The following is a 21,281-nucleotide window of genomic DNA, read 5'->3' as shown; positions in this document are numbered from 1 at the left end:
TTACCTGCATAAGAGCAAATCAACAAGTTAACATTTTAGCAGGCAGCACTAGTTTGATTTAGTGAGTTACAAAAAAAAAAAAAAAAAGGAGTAGCACAGTAGGACATGAAACTGGTTGGGAGGAGATGTTTGGGGTTCTTGAGGAAGTGGGAGAGGGGAAATGAGATTGATGGGATCAAAATACATTGTGTGCATATATGAAATTGTTAAATAATAGGTGAATGCTATTTTAAAATCCTTATGATTAGGTAAATCAATATAAAGATTAGATGCAGTGTTAAAAAATTCACACTATGTAGCTAGCTGAGTTGATTCCCCCAAAAGGTACAACAAAAAACCTCCAAGAGATGGAAAAGAAATGATGAAAACATATAGACATTAGAGTTTCTAATACTTGATGAATAAAAGATCCAGAAAGAGACCCAGGGAAATAGAAATGAGAAAAACAGTAATTTAAGAAAATGTCCCACAAGGGAATGAAATTATTTCCAGATTGAAACCATTCATCAAATGTGACTAAAAAGAAACACATGGTGCCGAGGTGTCAATGAGAAACTTCATGAGGATGAAGAGAGTTCAGGAAACACCCAGGGGAAAGCAGGAGCCATTAGCAGCACCTTAGCCATGCCATCTGCTGCAATGCAGCCCCCAGAAGTAGACAAGACCTGTGGTGTAGAATTCCACGTTCAGTCAGTGAGCATGTGAGGAGAGAGAATATGGGCATTTCAAAATTGTAAAACTAAAGGCTGTACCATCAAGCATTTCCCTCAGAAAGTGAGGGGACAGTGTTATCTATCCAACAAGAGACACAAAGACAAAGGACTCTCACCAGGAGACGAGGTACCAACAAACATGATGGGCAAAGTGTTTACTAAGATGGCATGAAAGGAAGAACCTGGAATGTGGCCAGCCCAGGGCCTAGAGGAGCATCCGTGCAGACAGAGCAAGGCAAAGTGGGGTGCTGCCAACAAGAGGCTCATAGCAGCTTTGGAGCGAAGAATGCTGGGAAGGGTAGCAGAGAAAGGAGGGAGGGTTCTAGTGCTACTTAGATGCATTCTGTATTTAAATTCCTTTGAAAAAAAATGACAAAAGGCACCATTTTAAGCACATATACAAATATTTTGCTTGGTAAAAAAATAATTAATCATAGTATAGGAAAACAGCAATAGAATTATAGTCATTGGGGCTTCTAAATTGAAGGAAATTTCCAGCTAAAACCAGGATTTTTGGTGCCAAGGAAACATTCTTGGGCTGGAATAAGGAAAGCTTTCTGTTTCTCCAGACAGGTGTACGGTATTCCCTTATTTAGCCTTAGCTGGGTGCCGTGTAGAAAAGTGCCTGTTATTCTAAAGAAACCCTGCCAAAACCAGTTGCTAAGCTAGCAGACTTAATGACAGCCACTATTTAAAAATGTATTGGTAGATAAATGTGTGCTTGTTTCTTGCAGTTATATTCCTCAAAACATCCATAAATTTTGACAGCTTTCTATTTTTAAGGCTGTCAGTGTCTGCAGCACTGGAGAGATTTTTCAGAAGCAGAAAGTAGCAAAATTCTGCCATTTTCCCCCTTATACAACAACTTATTCTCTTTTAAAAAATTGCTCTTTACTTTTGAGAATTTCATAATGTATACAATGAAATCCAATCATATGCACTCTGAATTCTCACCCCCAGCTCTTCCTACATGCTCTCCAACACAGCCCTTTTCAACTTTGTCTTTCCTCTCTCTCTCTCTTTTTTCAATAACCCGTGAAGTCCAGTGCTGCCCATATGTGCATGGCATGGGGCCATCTGCTGCAGCATGGGAAAACTACTAGTGGGAGCTACTACAGTAGCTCCTCAGTGAGGGGTGGGGCCTGGAGATCATCTACCCGGTCTGTGCTGGGATTTTGATGGCCCTGGTCTTGTGTAAGCAATCACAGCTTCTATGAGTTCCTGATTGTAATAGCCATGCCATGTCCGGAAGACAGCACCCAATGCTTTCCCATCCTCTGGCTTTCACATTCTGTCCACCTCCTCTTCTGTGATGTGCCCCGAGCCTGGGTAGTGGTGCAGGGGTTTATGTATGGTATAGATGTCCCTTTCAGAGCTGAGCTCGGGCTCTCACTCTCTGCTCTGTGAGGAGCTCTGCATCTCTCTCTCGACTGCTGTGCTATCCGATGCTTCCCCTAATAGTGTTGTGAGCAGTCAGGCCTGTGGGAGCAAATGCAAATGTCAAAGGCACTTTGACAGCATGCCAGTTTACTAAAATAAATTCTGCAGTTGTTTTGAGGACATCATCAGCCAGTTTTACATTGGTGCTTTGGGTCTCTCACCTAAAAACTTTCTTCATGTTCTTCTGTGCCCCCATCTCCCATCCTTACTTACCTCTGTCCAGAGAAGTGTGTGTGGAGGGATGGAGTTTTCCCAGGAAGCTCATCTGTTAGCAGGCCCATCCCGGACTCTTGAGGAAGGAAGTCCTTGTTGCAGAGCCATGCAGATTGATGGTACTGATTATACAGCCAAAAATTGACCAAGAGGCCAGCAAGATGGATCAATAAGAAAATGTGCTTGCAGCCAACCCTCAGGAATTGGCTTCAATCTCTGGGACCCACATATAGGAAGGAGAAAACTATCTCCTCATGTTGTTTTCTGGTCTCACACATAAGCCATGTCATGTATTCTCACACACATATTTTACACACACACACACACACACACACACACACACACACACACACACACACACACACACGTAATAACAATTTTAAAAAGAAGCTTCAGAATTAAAAAAAAAACAAAACAGTCAAGTGTTGATTATGGCACCAGGCACCTACTAGGCCTAAGGACCCAGGAGAAAGCTGTAGCTTCCACCTTCCTATATTTCACAGGACAGGAGCAGTCAGATACATGACTGATGATTTCATTGCAATCCCAGGGCATGCCATGAGGAACTAATGGTGTGTGTGTTGAATGAATGAATGAATGTCCTCATCATCACAGAGCATTTAAGCAAAAGGACAAGATGCAAGTGACTCATTAAAAATAAAGGCAGCTAAGGAATAAGACAATGTTACTCTTAAGAAAACAATCTATTAGTGGTCGCCTAAATGAGGAAAAATCCAGTTCATTTCAGAACATGGTCTTTCCCTGCCAGTTCCTGGTAGCACAGACAGTGGGAGTTAAACCTGTCTATCTATTCTAGGTGCTAGGAAAAAGGGACTGTCTGTTACCTGGCCTGTCATCTACATCCTGCAGCATCCCAGACACCAGAACTGTTGCACTGAGAGCACTTGCCGGACTGCCCAAGGAGCAGATGCTGGATGGTTTGTGGCAATCAAAGCATGGAGTGCACTCTACAAAAAAATAGCTGAACTAAAATGTTAGTCCCAGCCAAACAGATTATGATAGAAAAGAGCTCAGAGAAAGAAAAAGAAAAAGAAAAAAGGAGACAATATGGTATGGCTGGATTCTAGTTTTTGTTGCTGTTTTAAGCACTGACCAAAAGCAACTTGCAGAGGAAAGGATTTATTTGGCTTACACTCCTAGGTATCGCCAGGAAAGTCAAGGCAGAAATCACTGAAAGAACCTGAAGCAGAAACCATGGAGGAATGTTCCTTGCTGGCTCATTCATTCAGGTTCATGCTTCTTAGACAGCCCAGGACCGCCCACCTAGGGAATGGTGGCATCCATGGTGAACTTGACCCTCCTATATCAATTAACAACCAAGACAGTCTTCCACAGACATCTTCATTTGATCTGTTCAATCTCTCAGTTGAGACCCCTTTTTCAGGTTGAGTTGACAGTTAAAGTGATCTAGGACAGCATGTTCAGGTTTTCATTTCATTATCATCCATTCAGTTTTTTAAAGACATGAAAATGGCACAGTCATGGTTGCTTTAGATATTCTTATATTCAGCAGCATCAGGTGGTTTACAATTGCCAGTGACTATAGTTCCAGGGAATCCAACACCTTCTGGCCTGCATGGGCACTACATACATGTGGTATATTACAGAGAAGTAGGTCTATACACACATACACAAAAACAAAAATAAAAACATTAAAATTAAAGGCAACAAGAGAAAATAACAAATAAAATTAGCAAGAGTTCAGTATTAAATATAGATGACAAAGGCACAGGTTGGGCGATGAAAACCCTGCCTGTAATTGAATGACCGGACAGTTGTATCAACTCAGGCTGGGTACAGGAGCATCTCCTTTACTGGAGGAAGAGGCATGGGATGATGAGTTCAGGTGTGTCCAGGTGGTGTGAAGCTCTGTGCTTGTCAGACTGAATCACATTTGAAAATATGTGATAAGATCAGAGGAAAAGAAAGCATGTTTGCAGGGAATCAAAATTCTGGTTTACAAAAAAAAAGAAAGAGAAAGAAATGAAATGAAAAAAAGAAAAAGAAAACCAGAGAAATCTGGAAGACTATTATTCAAAATTAACATGAGCTATGAATTGAACAGTGTCCACTGAAGAAAGTAGAAAGGAAGTTGAAAATGGTCTAAACAAGAATAGAACAATTTGGGGGGGGGGGAATCTGGAGGGACAGAAACACAAAGAGGAGTTCAGGGAGGTGGCAAAGTGGAACACACACACACACACACACACACACACACACACACCCCACTGTTTTGAAAATTCTGAATGAGGGAAGAAGATGTAAACAGATGAAGGACCACAGCTGCTTGGGGTGTGAGGCCTTTCATCAGAGATGAAGGCTGTAGAATGATGCTTTGTGGGAGGGAAGGAAGGAGGGAGGGAGGGATTTGCAGATTAAAAAACACAGGTAGAAGTGGCCTTGGATAGAAGAAAGTGCCTCATTCTCAGACTGGAAGGAGCCAGTGTGCTGGTACATGTGTGAGGTAGGGACTGATAGCCCTTAGGTTTGATGGCCTTGGAGTTCTCCATGAAGTTTTGTATATGTGTGTATTTGTGCTTTTTTTTTTTTTTTTTTTTTTTGGCAGTTCTCCAACTTTATTTGACACTCAGCAGGGTAGTTCTCATCCACATTGACTGTCTGTAGATTTTTGAATGTGGTAACAGGCAAGTAGATTACCAATGTGTACAGCTTGTTTGGTGATTCCTCATCCTTGTTACGTTTTCTGGACAAACGTACACGGATATGGTATGGAACATTCCTTATTCCTTTGGCCCAGACGGCTTTATTGGGCCTGGTATCAATGCACACATCTGGAGTCCCCATCTCCTTCATGGAAAATTTCCGGATTTTTTTGAGTGCCTGAGGAGCATGCTTCTTGAAGCCCACGCCATGGATGTGCTTGTGAGTGTAGATGGTGTATTCTCGGGTCACCACCTCGTTGACGGCAGAACGGCCCTTCTTCTTGCCTCCCTTCTTTGAAGGAGCCATTTTGCTGGGCCAAGTTGCCTTTTTTTTTTTTTTTTTAAGTGGTGGTAAAATAGGTATAACAGAAAACTCAGGCTTTTAATGATAATCTTAAGAGTCCAATGCAACAGTAAGTGAAGTCTCAAGACTGTCCTATCAAGGACTGATGAGAGGCCTGGCAGCCTAAGGGAGGAGAGGTCTTGAGGATTCAAGGCAAGGCTGAGATAGCTACTAAAGAGAGTGTGACCAGCCAGAGGCCCACTGTTGTGTCTTCTCCCAAAGGACCGCTGGAGGCTGGAGGCTAGAGGGAGGCTGGAGGCCACAGGCCCTGTGCTCATATAACAAGGTTTTCCACTTGCTCTAAGAAAAGATAAGCTGCCTTGATGGAGAATTGAAAAACTGAACTGGGAGCCATGGGGTATAATCTTTTAGCAAAATTAATATTATAGATACTCCTTACAGCACATAGTCCAACAAACTCCAGCTAAAACAGCTTTCAAAGAAAGATGAATAAAATATATACACAAATGTTTATAGAGTCTGAGGAGGTCAACGTGAGACTGGGTGTTAGTGTGAGGGTTTGCATGCCATCGGCATCTTGTCTTTAAATGGTGGCTTTTGTGCATGTATGAGCGTCAACAGCACCTTGTGTTCATCCACTATAATCCAGATGCAATTTTGTCCAGCATCTCTCATGCTTTTTTATGAATACACAGAGAAACAAGGGAGTATGGTGCATTTATGCCTTCGAAGAACTTATTACCTCTCAGAGGACTGGTTAGGGGCAGGAGAGCAGACACAGATGAAATGACACTACAGTTGACAACAGCATGCAGTGATAGGAATATTGAAACAACCAGTGTTTGTGGACAGATAGTATACTTGGTGCTGGTTCAGATAGTAACAACCTAACAGTTCAGTATCAGTTACACAGGACTTTTAAAGACAGTGGAAGCCCACATGTGAAAGTTTAACCTCGGGCAGGAATCATAGTCTAGATACTCAGTCAGGTAGGGTCAGCCTTGAGAGCCGCTGGATTTAGAGTCCAAAGTGCTGCTACTTACAGAGGCAATTTTCATGTGCAAGCAAATTCCCTTTGAGCACAATTATCATGTATTTGACAATAAAAACAGTTCATTTTTTAAGTCTCAGAGGCAGCGTGCGAAGTCAGCAGGATTGATGCAGGATGCCGTGGCTTGTTTCTGTCTAGCAGCCCAAAGGCTAACTCATTAAAATTCAAGGATGGATTACATGGTGGGTGGCAGAACAAATGTCTTCTTCACCCAGCAGAGCTGAGGCCTTGGAGACATTTCTCCCAGAAGCTAAGTTGCTCTTTGCAGCTGTTCAGTAAGACACTGCCGAGGTGGTACCTCCCCCTCCATCCACCTCAACACATATGGTCATGACAACATCAAGAACAAAAACAGGAAGTCCTCATGGCGTGCATCCATGGTTATATCATTCCTTATTCCAAAATGAGTCATTTTAAATATGAAAAAATGAAACCCAAGGGTATTTCCAGTTTATGGTTTAACCCAAGGGCAAGAACCCAAGGCCTCCTGTGTTCTAGGGAAATGTTCCCTGTCCCTCCAAGGGACTTAAAGCACTGCCAGGGCATTGGGACATGTGGACTGGACATACAGATGGTTTTAAAATCTTGAGTGGGTTGTACTATTAGAGCAAAAAGAGCATTCCAAAGCTTGGTGGGAATCATGGTATTTTTACTCTGACCCTGTTGTGGATTATTATGGGTTAGGACAAACAAACAACAATGCGAGATTCTCATTAAGTCATTCTAAGTCATTCATGTTATGAATGAGTACCAGGATTCCAGTGCGCGGGGGGGGGGGGGGCATTACAGATGGGAAAAGAGATGAAAATTCCTGAATTTTATTAAAACATTGCATAGGCATATGACTGCATGCATACACACACACACACACACACACACACACACACACACACACACACTACTATTACTACTACTATATGGATTGTATATGTTTATATTCCCTCACACTCTCTTCTCTGTAAAGACCTAGACATAAGGGGCCAATTCAGTAGCTGTAGCTCCATGAGTGCTCAGACTTTTTTAGTGTATTGGGGGGGGGGACTGAACACACTATGTAGCTCAGGCTAGCCTTGAACTCTCTATGTACCTCAAACTTGGTATGCTCTTGCCTTAGTCTTCTGAGTGCTGAGGTAAGAAGCAGAAACCCTCGACCAAGCTTAGTGCTTTGATTCTTTAAATACCTTCTCACCAAAAAGAACCAGAGCACCATGGAGAAACAGCTGACTATGGTTCTGGAAAAGGAAATAAAAAAGATGAGCCTGCAGCATCTCAACAGGCCATGCAGCAAGACCTGAGAGCAAGACAGTTGTCGAAACCACTGTAGAGCTAGTGAGCTAGCCTCCCCTCTTAGCACTGGGGTTGCAGGCATGTGCCACCATGTCCAGCTTTTATGTGCATGTGGGCATCTAAACTCTGGTCCTCCCCCATGCTTGCATACCAAGCACTTTACCCATGGAGCCATCTACCCAACTTCTAATGATGGGATTTTAGGAAGAAATTGGGTTGGAGCCCTTGCCTAGCATGCATGAAGCTTCTAACATCACAAGACAAAAGTAACAACAACCAAAAGGGGAGTGCCTGCTTTCTGTTGGGAAGAGGCCGTTGGGACACAGGTCCAGAAGAACCACATGAGACACATGGAAAGATACATCCACTTTGCTGTTGTTTAGGTCACCAGCTTTTGGTGCTTTGTTACAGCAGCCCTAGCAGAGCCACAGAGCAACCTTGCCACAGAATTCAGCATGACTCAGATCAGACTCCAACTCCCACTGACAATGTGTAGAAATAAGATGGCACTGGAAAATGTCAAACAGCCTCAGAAAAGAATACCAGAAGATGTGTTATGGAAGGACAAACAACCCAGTTTCTTTCTTTCTTTTTTTTTTAAGACTTATTTAATGTGCATTGGTGTTTTGCCTGTGTGCATGTCTATGTGAAGGGGTCAGATCATCTGGAACTGGAGCTACAGACAGTTGTGAGTTGCCATGTGGGTGCTGGGACTTGAACCCAGGTCCTCTGGAAGAGCAGCCATTGCTCTTGACCACTGAACCACCCGGTTTCTTTAATGAAAGAGAAGCTGATAATTAATAATAAAAAAAAAGCTTCCAAGAGGTCAAAGAGGTGTGAAACAAATTTGGACTTTGTGACAGTTTAAAAGTTATAAGACAACTAGACTTTTGGATGGTGACTATTTGGTGAAATTATTAATTGTTAAGGAGGGGGTTGTGTATAAAATACAAGACGTATTAGTAATGAAGAGAGAGATAAAATAATATTGGCTGTCAATTGATGCTTGCTGAGTTGAATGATGAGCACTAGTGTACCGTCATTTTGTCCATTGTGTAAGTAAAACAGATTGCACCACCTTTCACTGCAGTGAATGAAGGTGCAGATTTCCTATCTGGAGAGAGGAACATGCTCCAAACTGACAGCAAGCAGCTCCAGAAAACATGCCTTTCCTTTCTTCCCTTGCTGCTCACAAAGAAGCAAGGGATGGCCAGGAAGCCACAGCATAAATAAAGGAAGCCCAGGCTGCTGAAGCTGGCAGAAGTTACCGGATGTCTTATGTGCCAATGTCAGGAGCGACACTGCATTCCTAATAGGGGACCCAAGACAATCTAATATGTTTAATTTTATTAGGTATTTGGCTACCTGTTCTGAGGCCATGTGCATGAGAATTCTTGATGCAACGGTCACCACATAGATGTCATTTTAAAATACTGAATGAAAAGCAATCAACACCTCTGTGTATTTCTACATTGCAAGCAAGTTCTTGGCAGTGGGCGTTTTTGCAGTATGTTGTTCTGTGCTAGAGGACTGGTTGGAGTAGATTGCAGAGCCTGCGTAGGGGAAGCCCAGCTGGAGTCCAGAAGGGCACCCAGCAATGTGCTGGTGACATCATTATTCACATTCTGGAGCTCAGGGAAGGAAGCCAATCTGGTAAATTAATGAAGACGTGTTCACTCAGGGCACAGAGACTATTCTTGTTTCAACTCTTTACTCCAGTCTAGTGGTAGAACGTTTAACAAGCCTTTAAAATAAAGTGGTCATGCTTCCTGGGAAATAAAGGCAATAAATCAAACTCACATGATCACAACACTAGATTTGACACTTACCTGCTCAGGATTGAACAATCTCTTCAAACAAGCAGAGTCCAAGAGAGTGGGTGCTTTGTTTCAAGAGGGAAAATGAAATCTGTACATCCACCGCCCTTTCTGCCCCTTTAGACAAGCAGCATTCAAGTCATTTGGATGTCAGCTGTAGTCAGACGGGTAACTCGGGGAACCCTCTTGCACTTTCCCAAATGTGTTCTTTGGGGGAACAATTCCATTTTTTATCTTTTCAGCAGGATAGATTTCACGCTATATGGGATGACACGATTTTGTTTACATTTAAATAATCTCTACCCTAACCTGTTTTTTCAAAATGATTTCTGTCATAATGAGCCATTTCATAAATCTATTTTTTGAACTATTGATGCTATGAAAACTTTAGACACTTTCTTTATGTGGGATGGAGAAAACTTCTAACAAAAGAGTCCCAGGCTGAGAAGATGGCTCAGTAAATAACACGCTTGCTGTGCAAACATGAGAGCTGAACTGAGTGCCACTCCCCAGCACCCACATACAAGCCAGATGTGGCAGTGCACATCTGAAACCATAGCACAGGGGAGGGGAGGGCATAGAGGTGATCAGAAGGTCAGACATGGGAGAATCCCCGGGACTCACTTGTCAGCTAGTCTCTAAGTTCAGTCAGAGACCCAGTCTAAAAAACTAAGGTGTAGAGCAACTGAGGAAAACACTCCGCACTCATCTCTGGTCTCCACACAACACATGCACACTCATGAATATGTACATGCCTAGTAACATAAACACAGATCTTCCATGCTTCATCATAAATGATTATAAGTTTAGCATTCACATACTTAGTGCCCGTTTCACCTGCTTCTACAGCAGTAAAAAAATGTCTATTCATATCCCTGTGTATGTCTTTTCTACATGACACAGACATCTGGTAAGTCCCTGAGCACATAGTGGATGTATGCTCATACTGTAAAATCTGGCTAAGGCATCTATTATTTAATGACAGGAGCAACAAAACATTGCTGAACTGAGGAAACCAACAACAACAAAACAAAACTGAGGAAACAGCTTGCTGAGAAAGCAGGGTTATCACACCCAAGGGTCACAGTATAAATGCATGTCACCCTTTGCATAAGCTACAAATGCATGAGTGGACCTTGGGACCTTGGGGCCATCAGTTGTCTCATTTTGTCTTCTGGGGCCTTGGTGCTATCAATTGTCTCATCATGTCTTAATTTTTTATTCAATATTACTTTTTGGGCTTATATTAGATAAAGATAGACCCTTAGCTTTTCCAGCATCCTGAAGCCAAATCATAAAACAAGTATGGCACATGCCTTCTAGAAAACTCTGTAAGCCACTCAGGGTTTTGACTATAAGCAACTACTTGGCATGGGGGGCGTGACTAGCAGAACTGGAAATATTGCTCAACAGTTAAAAACATTTGCTGCACCTACAAAGGACCTGGGTCCAATTCCCAGCACCCATATGAATGCCTCACAGTCATCTTTAACTCCAGTTCCAGGGAATCTGATATCCTCTTCTAGCTCCTTGTGTACATGGCATGTGCATGGTACATACACATATATTTAGGTAAAACATGCACACACTTGGAGGAGGAATAGGGAGGATGAGGGGGCACTTCTTGGGGCTTTGGAGAGATGGCTTGGTGGTTAAGAGCACTTGCTATTCTTGAAAAGGACCAGAGTTCAATTCCAGTCATCATGTTAGGAAGCCCACAATTACCTGTGACTCTAGCTCCAGTGCCCTCTTCTGTCTTCCAAAGGCAACATTACCCACATGCACACACACACACACACACACACACACACACACACACACACACATATATATACAGACATACATAGACACCTAAATGAAAATAAAATAAATTACCTTTAAAAAAAGAGGATAGCTTCTTTCTATAAACCCTCCTCTCTTTCTGATAGGTAATATTTATCCTAGGATGACCCCTTTGCATTTAAAAGTTTCCCTACCAGTAACTTGAATATGTGTACTTTTGCGCTCTCTCTCTCTCTCTCTCTCTCTCTCTCTCTCTCTCTCTCTCTCGCTCTCTCTCTCTGTGTGTGCTGTGTGTGTGTGTGTGTGTGTGTGTGTGTGTGTGTGTGTGTGTGTGTGTGTATCTCCTTCATGTTTTTAAATGGTGTCTATGACAGGCTGTTGATCAAGGCAGACAAGTGTTACCCCAGGGAGAAAAGATGAAATGTTTAGGGAGCATGTACAGCATAATCATAAATGATTTCTGGGTTGTGAGTCAAGATGGAGAGTCAACTAAAATAAAAAAGTCAGACTCAACTCTCTTACGATATGTGTAGCACTAATGTGGAACATCCTGAAATCCTGTTTCACCCTTCAAAGCCCCTGCTCCTGGGAAGGGCTGAGTGGTGGTGCCTGGCTGTATTCAGCCCCAGCCTGGTCTCTGGTAGTGGGACAAATAGCACTAAGGATAGGGAGGACCTTCTCAAGCAGCCAGCGTCTCTGAAATCTTACTCCATTTGTTGCTGTTCATCACAGCAACCTTTGCCCCATCCACCTATGCAGAAGGCTAAGCTGGAAAAGGAAGAGGTGAAGAAACTCATCTTAAAGCTCTCCCTGAGGGGATCTGATGGTTAAACTGTGGGCTGCACCATAGATGCAAAAAGAACCTTGGAAATGAAGGTCTCCTTCTAAGTGTTCCAAGCAGAGAACAGAGGGAAGCCCTGTCCCTTAGGCAGCACCAGGCCTGCCAAATGCTTCTGTATGCCGATAGCAAAACTTCCTATTTGCCAGCAGGGCTTTTATTGCTTCCAGAAGTACAAAGTGTAAGCATTGATGACTCCTCAAGGAAGCAACCACTGAAGGAGCCAGCAACCCAAGAAAACAGGTCCTTAGGGTCCTCAGCAAAAGCCAGAAATTCACGGATACACAAGTACATCACTTCACGGTACATGCGGAAAACACAGAGCCCCAAAGGGGAGCGCCTCTATTTGAAACTCAAGTGAGTAACTTACTGTGCTATGATTAGGCAGGAGCCTGACTCACTGGGACTTAAAATAGTCACTGTTTAAATTGAACCTCAGAATCCAAGACTCAGCCATTTAACCACTTATTAGAAGTATTTTTACTTTCCCAGACAGAACTCGCAAGATGTGGGGCAGTGCACCAGACAGAAGAGAAAGGGTGGCTTCAGGCACCGTTGGTGCTGGGCACTCAGTGCTCCCGAATAACTAGCTATTTTAATCAGCTTAGGAAAACATTCACTCAAGACAGCTATTTCTCTAACATACCGAGAAGTCGCTGGGTTATTTGGTCATGAATCAAAGCAGCCACAGAGTCCACAGTGGTCCCAGCTCATCACAGAAGGTTAGACACCTAGAGCAAGCACAGCCCATCCTCAAGGCCCCCTCTTCAACACCTGGAGTGTTTTCTTTGACAGTCTGTCCTGTCAGTTTTAGAAACTTACATAAGCAAGGGCCAGTCAGTCTTTCCTGGGCACCGAAGCCTATTTTCTCTCCTCAGCCCATTTCTTGATGTTCAAGGCTGCTCGGAAAAAAATTGGCCATCTCTGAACCGGCAGTTATAGAGGACATTTTAAACATTGTGTAATAAAATTAATTTAAATAGTAGAAGAAACAGTTCATTGAAAATCAGTTCCACCATTTTTGCCAAACCCTTCACTGTATACAGCATCACAGGCCCTCACTGGAGACAGAAAAATAAAATAATTTTTTTGTATTTTTGTTGATGAAAGCAAAATAGACTGTAAATGAGTTCCATGTCAGAAACCGTTGAAGATGCACATAACTATGAGGACACTGAAGACACAGAAACATAAGAAGAGGACTAGGGCTGTGGCTTAGTAGTAGAGAACCTGAATAACAGGGATGAATCTCTGAAAACACACACACACACACACACACACACACACACACACACGGGGAGGAGGGAGAGTTAGGGGACAGGGAGATACACAAAGACACATTAAGACACAGTTGCCTTCTTTACTCACAGTGTCATGAGGCAGAAGCATCCTCATGACAAAACCAGGTAAAACGGGCATATAGGTGGTCACAGCATTCTGTTGGGGAAGGAAGAGGAGATAACTGTGGGAAGACATAGAGAGATGCTTTCTAGGAGAAACGGTACTGTGCTACCTTTGCAAAGCCCCATGGGAGACCAAAACAGGATCCTATAAGTGAAGAGAAGGGAATTCTAGCCATAGGGATCACATAGGAAAAGCAGGCCTTGTGACCTGCTGAGGAATGACTGGCTATTAGTATGGCTAGATTAGCACTGCTAAAGTTGAGGGCTAGTGAGGTGGCCCAGCAGGTCTAGGTACCTGTCCCTAAGACTGGCAACTCGAGGTGGATCCACTGAACCCACATGGCAGAAGAACCAACTCCTAAAAGTCATCCCCTGACCTACCTGCACATGTGCAGTGACACACATGCTTGGACACACACGATAGGGAGTAAGGCAGTGATGTCAAATCCAGAAGATGTCACAACAGGACTGTGATGGGAGCTTGATCTGGAGCAGTGGAGGCTGAAGAGGACTCAACGAAACACAGCAGCAGCTATATGTAGAAGGATGGAGGAGAAATGAGAGCAGAATGTAACTCTGATGATTTGGGGCATGGGGTTGTGTCACCCATCAAAATAGTAATCACAGGAAAGAGGAAAATTTAGGGTGGGTGGTAGGGAGAAAAATGAGGATGACAGTAGGATGAGTTGTGAAACGGGGTTCTACTATAATTGTATGAGTTCTTAAGCTAATGACAAAGGATTTTTACTACAGGCTAGAAACTGTTTAAGTGTTAAGTATTAACTCACTTAGTGCTTATCAAGAATAAGTGCCATAGGGGTTGGAGAGATGGCTCTGAGGATAAGAGCACTTGCTGCTCTTCCAGAGGTCCTGAGTTCGATTCCCAGCAACCACATGGTGGCTCAAAACCATCTGTAATGAGATCTGGTGCCTTCTTTTGACCTGCAGGAATACATGCTGCAGGCAGAACATTGTATACATAATAAATAAATCTTTTTAAAAAAAAAAAAGAATAAGTACCGTATACTACTACTTCTGCTTTATGAATGACAGCATAGTTTGGAGTGACAGCTCTAAGTTCCAGCTTTTCTGTATATGATATAGGATTACTGTGAAATTAGTGATGACAGGTATAAACTTCCATAGTGTCTGGACACATCTCAATAAACACTAGAAAGTATTGTGATAATCATCTTTGAAATATGCTAGCATTGAGAAGCGGGCATTTGTGTCTGCATTACAGACTGTGAAGTGCACCTTTTTCATATTAGGATGTTGACTTTCATAAGATATTATAGTCATGTACACTACTTCCTGGTTAGGAGGTAGGTGATAAGTATAATGAAAACATGAGACCTGAGTTGGCAAGATTGCCCAGTGGGTAAAGCACCCACTATGCAGGTGTGAGTACCATAACTCCAGTCTCTAGAACACATGTTAAACTAGGTGTGGTGTGTTTCTGTAATCAGTGCTCATACTGTGAGGTGGGAGGGGGAGACAGGAGAACTCCTGGAGCTCAGGACAGCTAGCCTGGCACCTATAGAAGCAAATAGCAAGAAACTGGGAAGGTACAAGGTAGGAACCAACATGCAAGCTTGTCCTCTGACTGACAAACCAGTGACATGGCACACTCATACTGGCACTAACACACACAAACACGTACATGCATTTGCACGCACTCAATCTCGGGCTAGAAATATGGCTCAGCAGTTAAGAACACTTGGTGCTTTTGCAGAGAACCTGGGTTTGGGTCTCAGAACCAACAGGATAGCTCACAACCATCTGAAACTCCAGTTCCAAAAAAAAAATCTGATGCTCTCTTCTGGCATCTGCAGGTCCTGCATACATGCATAGGTAAAACACTCATGCACACTGAGTTTTTCATATTTAAAAGAAAAATAATAAACAGGTAAAATGCAAGGTAGTGCCAATGTTAACAGGGCAGAAAGAATTAAAAATAAAATAGCAATTCCAAAAGAATGTAAATGAGGCTGAAGAGATGACTCAGCAGGTAACGAATTTGCTGTGAAGCCTGGCTGCCTGAGGTTGATCTCTGGGGCCCACATAGCAGAAGAAGGGAACGGACTTCTTCAAGCTGTGTTTCAGCCTCCACACATGCACCATGGCACACATGTGCATATAAAGAAATACATGTGCTTGAAAAGAGTGTAAATGAAATAATCTGAGAAGTTAGAACTGCTGGAGAGAAGAGATTTGGAAACACAAACTGTAAGGACTCCCAGAGGGAGACCAGGCTCACCATCATAGTCCAGCTGGGATATTAGACTAGAGGAATCAGTCCAGCACACAGGAAGGTGATGCTAAGAGCCACCACAGTGCATTAATGGGAACTTAAAACTTTTTCTTGAATTTTAATTAGAAAGAAGATTATTTTACAAGTCAATCCCAGGTCCCTCTCCCTTCCCTCCTCCCCTGCTCCTCCCCCCCCCCAACTAACACCCTACCTATCACATACCCTTTCTGCTCCCAAGGCAGGGTGAGGCCTTCTATAGGGGGTCTTCAGAGTCTGTCATATTCTTTGGGATAGGGCCTAGGCCAACCCCCTTGTGTCTAGGCTAGGGATATCCCTCCATGTAGGATGGGCTCCCAAAGTCCATTCCTATGCTAGGGTTAAGTACTGATCCACTACAAGGGGCCCCATAGATTTCTGAGGTCTCCTCACTGACACCCACATTCAGGGGGTCTGGATCAGCCCCATGCTGGTTTCCCAGCTATCAGTCTGGGAACCAAGATCTCTCCCTTATTCAGGTCAGCTGTTTCTGTGGGTTTCACCAGCCTGGTATGGACCCCTTTGCTCATCAGTCCTCCTTCTCTGCAACTGGATTCCAGTTCAGTTCAAGGTTTAACTGTGGGTGTCTGCTTCTACTTCCACCAGCTGCTGGATGAAGGCTATAGGATGGCATATAAGCTAGTCATCAATCTCATTATCAGGGCAGGGCATTTAACATAGCCTCTCCTTTGTTGCTTAGATTGTTAGTTGGTGTCATCTTTGTAGCTCTCCAGACATTTCCCTAGCGCCTGATTTCTCTTTAAACCTATAATGTCTCCCTCTATTATAGTATCTCTTATCTTGCTCTCTTCTGTTCTTCCCCCAACTCAACCTCCCTGTCCCATCATGTCCTCCTCACCACTCCTCTTCTCCCCTTCTCATTCTCCTAGTTCCCTCTCCCCTCCCCCATGCTCCTAATTTGCTTAGGAGATCTTGTCCCTTTCCCCTTCTCTGGGGGACCATGTATGTCTCTCTTAGGGTCCTCCTTGTTTACTAGCTTCTCTGGCAGTGTGGATTGTAGGCTGGTAATCCATTACTCTAGTCTAAAATCCACATATGAGTGAGTACATACCATGTTTGTCTTTGCGACTGGGCTACCTCGCTCAGAATGGTTTCTTCTAGTTCCATCCATTTGTCTGCAAATTTCAAGATTCCATTGTTTTTGTTTTTTTCCACTTGAAGGGACCAGCTCCCCATTTTGGCAGCCATAACAGCCGAACACGTACTTGCCTGACCTTGCCTTGGTCACTAGGAGGTCAGATGCCTGCCTTGTGACAAGGAACCAATCAGAAGTTAGCTGGTGGCACTATGCTTTACGACCCTGGGTGTGCTTTACCGACAAGTGCATAGCAATGACGCACAAAGCATAACAACCACCCTGGGAGGGCCTATGGGCCATAACAACCAGTTGACCAATCAACACAGGGCAAGCCCTCCAAGCCTGGAGGCATACCAATCGTGAGCCTGTGCATACCCCTAGACACTCCCCTTACGCTGTCCTATAAGATCTCTTGGGAGGCCCTAGGAGCTGTCTTTTTCGAGCCATCCGCCATGGCGGGTGGGTGAAAGACCTGAGCTAACATGGGGTTAGCTCGTTAAATTACAATAAAGCCTCGTGCAGTTTGCAGCAAGCTCTCGAATCTGCCTGGTGATTGGCCTGGGACCCCGGATACCTGAGTTTTCCGGGGGTCTAATACACTGAGTAGTACTCCATTGTGTAAATGTACCATTAATGGGAATTTAAGGCCAAGTGCAGTGTGTGGAGGAAGGCTACTGAAGACACAGCTGATTTTCTTTAAATGAGTCTCCATTTCGTTTCATAGCAATTCAGCTACTGGGGCACTTTGGAAATGGTGGAGGAAGGACCTTCAAAACATGCTTGTGCAAAACAAATAAAACAAACAAATGAAAAGAACACCGGCAAAAACCCAAAACAAACAACAACAAAACAACCACCCAACCAAACAAAATCAACCCATAGAAATAACCATTTAAAACAACATATAAAATAAACCATCACAGCAATTCTCAGCACACTTAAGAAAAATGGGGGTGCCAGGATTCTCGAGATATGTGAGGCTGAGCTGTCAGCCCTTTTTCTTCATACCTCCAGTCAGGCTTGAAAAACAACTGCCTGAAAAGACAATAGCCATGAGAACAGCTGCCTACCAATCCCTGGAGGTGGAACACAGGTTTGAAGACCTTAGGACAACCACACACAGAGAAATGTCATATGTAACCTGTTTTGACATTGCAGGAAAAGCTCTTTTCTCAGCATTTTTAATTATTTGAGCTGATATTGCATATAAACGGCTCTGTCTCATGGGCATCTGTCAAAAGTCAATCAGCAGCAGTCACCCAATATCATGGCTATCATGGTGGGGTAACAAGTTGGGGCAAATAGCAGTTGACTAAAAATATTAAAAGGAAAAACAAAGAATGGGATACGCATAGAGGATGTGTGAGAAGTCTCAACACATCTCTAGGAATCTAGAAGGTTGTATATCTGTGATGGACAGTGTATAGGTCAGCAAGGCCTGAGATCACCCTGGGAAAGCAGTATGCAAAGAGTAGCTTTCATTGTAACCTGCCTGCTGGACATGGACATAGACCTTAACATATCAGAAGACCCGAAGCCCCAATAATTCAAGGCATTTCAGAAACTCTATGGTCATCATTGGCTGACCATTACATTAATAGAGCAGAAACTTCTGGGGACATATACATATGGCACTTTTCTTTTTCAGTTTTTCAAGACAGGAAGGGTTTCTCTGTGTGGCTTTGGGGTTGTCCTGGAACTTGCTCTGTAGTCCAGGCTGGCCTGGAACTCACTCTGTAGACCAGGCTGTCCTGGAACTCACAGAGATCCAACTGCCTCTGCCTCCTGAGTGCTGGGATTAAAAGTGTGTGCCACCACCTCCTGGCACATATTGCACTTTTATACAGTCAGAATCATCAGTGGACCACAGCATTGCCACTGCCCAAAACAGTAAATGTTCAGGAAGCTCAACAGATCCATAGCTATATACATTGGGTCAAACTTGAAAGGCAAAAGCAAAGCTAGAATATGGAAAGCAGCTAAAGGACAGAGACATAAGGTATAGAGACTCAAAAAGTGACTTCTCAGCAGAAACTATGGCCACCAAGGCCATGGAAAAGTGTGGGACACCTCCTGTGTTATTCATTAGGAGGTCCCAGAGGCACCCAAAACTGCACAGGTCACAGGCCAATGCTCTTGGTTGTCTATCAGAATGAGATGATCAGACCCTGTTTCTGAAGATACCATGCTGTTTGGTTCTGGCACACAGAGAAATCAAGCTGTAACTGGCCCAGGCCTTCCTCCCTGCTGGCTAGGTTTCAAGTGCTGGAAGGTACTATGTAGAAGTGCTTGGGGGAGAGGAGCCATCAATCATCTATCCAGCTGTGGAACCTACAAGCTACACTACCAGCCTGTCAGGCAAGACGTGCCACTGGCACTAAAGTATGACTTATGAAGATGATCAACTGTCTTCTGGTTGGACTGAAGCTTGCTCCACAGGCCCATGGTTGGGAGATTTTCTTCCTGAAACATTGAAAACTGGACTTTACAGAGCTGCACTTTCCAGATCTTTCTAGATGTCCAGGAAGCCTTAAAATCAGCAGTCATGCATCCAACAGTCTCCCTAGGTCTCCCTCCCTTCTGCTTCCCAGTATTTTCCACACATTGCTCTGACTGGGCTCTAGGGGAAATGGGGAGATGACTTATCAATTGATGTTCATGACTTCTATCAGGTGTCTGTGGAGTGGGAAGTTCCTAGTATGTCCAACAGCTGGACATCTAGAGATGCAGAGTGGGGAAACCCCCAGAACCTACTCGATGGGGGATACACAGGCCAGGTTTTCAGATCTCCTTGGCCCCGTGACTAGAAATTGCCTCAGTGAGAAACAAACTAATGTCACTCACTGAAGACCAGCAGTTGTTTCTATATCTTTTTACATATGACCCAACTAACTTGTTCCTATTGCAGGCAACCAAAGCCTTCAGTCCTGGACAAGCTAGGAGGATACAGTCGTGGTTTTCTTGCCTGGAATATGAGTGATTTTGAAGACGCCCAACAGAGAAACTCCAAGAGGGCTATTCTTGTTAAACAGAGTAAATCACCAGGGACTACTTTGACCCCCAGGCTGCCAAAGCTGTCATGGAAGGAAGAGAAGGTAAGCTGCCATTTTTCAACTATCCATAGAGAAGTCAGGCTATGGACCAGAGTATCATTTGATTCTAACAGTTTCATAGTTCCCTTTAACCTATCAAACCAGATTGGAATCTAGATTAGTTTCCCTGGGTCAGTGTCTACTGAGTTGGGGAGCTGGGTTGAGTCTCATAGTGTAAGAAAACAAGAGGGTGTGTGGTCCCATCCCTGGAAATGTTTATCCACCACATGGCTTGACCTAGAGAGGACAGTCAGGCCGCTAATCCCCACAAGCGGAGAAAGCAGCCTGCACGATGGAGGCAGACCTGGAAACTCTGAACGTGCTCAGAACATTAAGACTAAACCAGCTCACTCTCCTGCCTCTCCCCTAAGCATCTTTAGCAAGTTGTGTAATTTCCCTATATGCTTTTAAGAATAAATAAGAGGGGGACAGCAGGCACTTTCCTGAAAAATCTGAAGAGCGAACAGAGAGAATCAAGGGTGCATAAGCATATATCCCACAGTCATTTTCAGAGGTCTGAGTACAAATCTGTCTCCTGTCTTGGCCTTCTGCACAACCCTACAGCACGGTGCACTTTGTCATTGTCCAGTGTCGAAAACAGTTTGACATAAAGTTCCTATGATAAAAAGGAAAACAGAATAGCTCCCGTCCATTCAGATGCCTGTTTCGTGCACCAAGTGTCATCTTGCTTCCTTAAAGAGTCCTTTGGAACTCACTAGCACAAAACTCACCCTGTGTCCAGAGATCCCGCTCATCAGCCATCACATTTGGAATCTTTCAGTGAAGGGCTGGATTTGTCCTCTGGAAAGGCACCAGTCCCAGGGACACTGTGTTGAAAATGGGAACAGTTCAGGTGCTACCTTCCTGTTGTAGGCTGACTCCCGGGAAGGCAATGATTGAGGTAATGACTGGCATCTGTGCAAAGGAGCCCTGGGTTAGTTGTGTTATTGAACTCATTCTGAGTATGATCACCCATTAGTTCCAAATGCCTCCAATCACCCACTAAATCTAAACGAAGCTTTTATGTTTTGCATTAAAATTTTTGCTTAAAAGTTTTTTTAACTTTTAAATGACTTAAAATTTACAGAGGAAGTTCTCCAAGAACAGAACAAAGACCTCCTTATATTCTCTTCACCCAGACCCATCAATTAATGTTTCTTGCTTTAATGTATTTTTCTCCCTCACTCTGAATGTATGTATAATATGTGCATGTATACCCTGCCCTATGTACCATTTGAAGGCAATTGCAGACACAATGCCCTTTTTAC

At 43.6% G+C, this 21,281-nt stretch overlaps 2 protein-coding genes across 2 annotated transcripts in view; one reads left to right on the top strand and one right to left on the bottom strand.

Annotated features, from left to right (window-relative positions):
* Positions 1-20,913, top strand: part of CUNH4orf45 (chromosome unknown C4orf45 homolog) — a 49,060-nt gene extending 28,147 nt beyond the window's left edge. Inside the window, exons 4-5 of the mRNA XM_035451336.1 lie at positions 19,830-20,016; positions 20,887-20,913. Coding sequence (XP_035307227.1) covers positions 19,830-20,016; positions 20,887-20,913 — 214 coding nt within the window. The remainder of the gene's footprint in view (positions 1-19,829; positions 20,017-20,886) is intronic.
* On the bottom strand, positions 3,872-7,127 carry LOC113833098 (60S ribosomal protein L31-like). The gene has a single exon (XM_035451842.1). It carries the CDS (start codon positions 5,355-5,357, stop codon positions 4,869-4,871), a length of 489 nt encoding a protein of 162 aa, XP_035307733.1. The 5' UTR covers positions 5,358-7,127; the 3' UTR covers positions 3,872-4,868.
* Positions 20,914-21,281: the final 368 nt, after the last annotated feature.

This window comes from Cricetulus griseus (genome assembly GCF_003668045.3).
Source record: "Cricetulus griseus strain 17A/GY chromosome 1 unlocalized genomic scaffold, alternate assembly CriGri-PICRH-1.0 chr1_0, whole genome shotgun sequence".
Lineage (NCBI taxonomy): Eukaryota > Metazoa > Chordata > Mammalia > Rodentia > Cricetidae > Cricetulus > Cricetulus griseus.
This window is presented reverse-complemented; position numbering and strand designations above follow the sequence as displayed.

Excerpts from the sequence above, each read along its gene's own strand:
- LOC113833098 (XM_035451842.1), bottom strand. The coding sequence starts at position 5,357 with ATGGCTCCTTCAAAGAAGGGAGGCAAGAAGAAGGGCCGTTCTGCCGTC.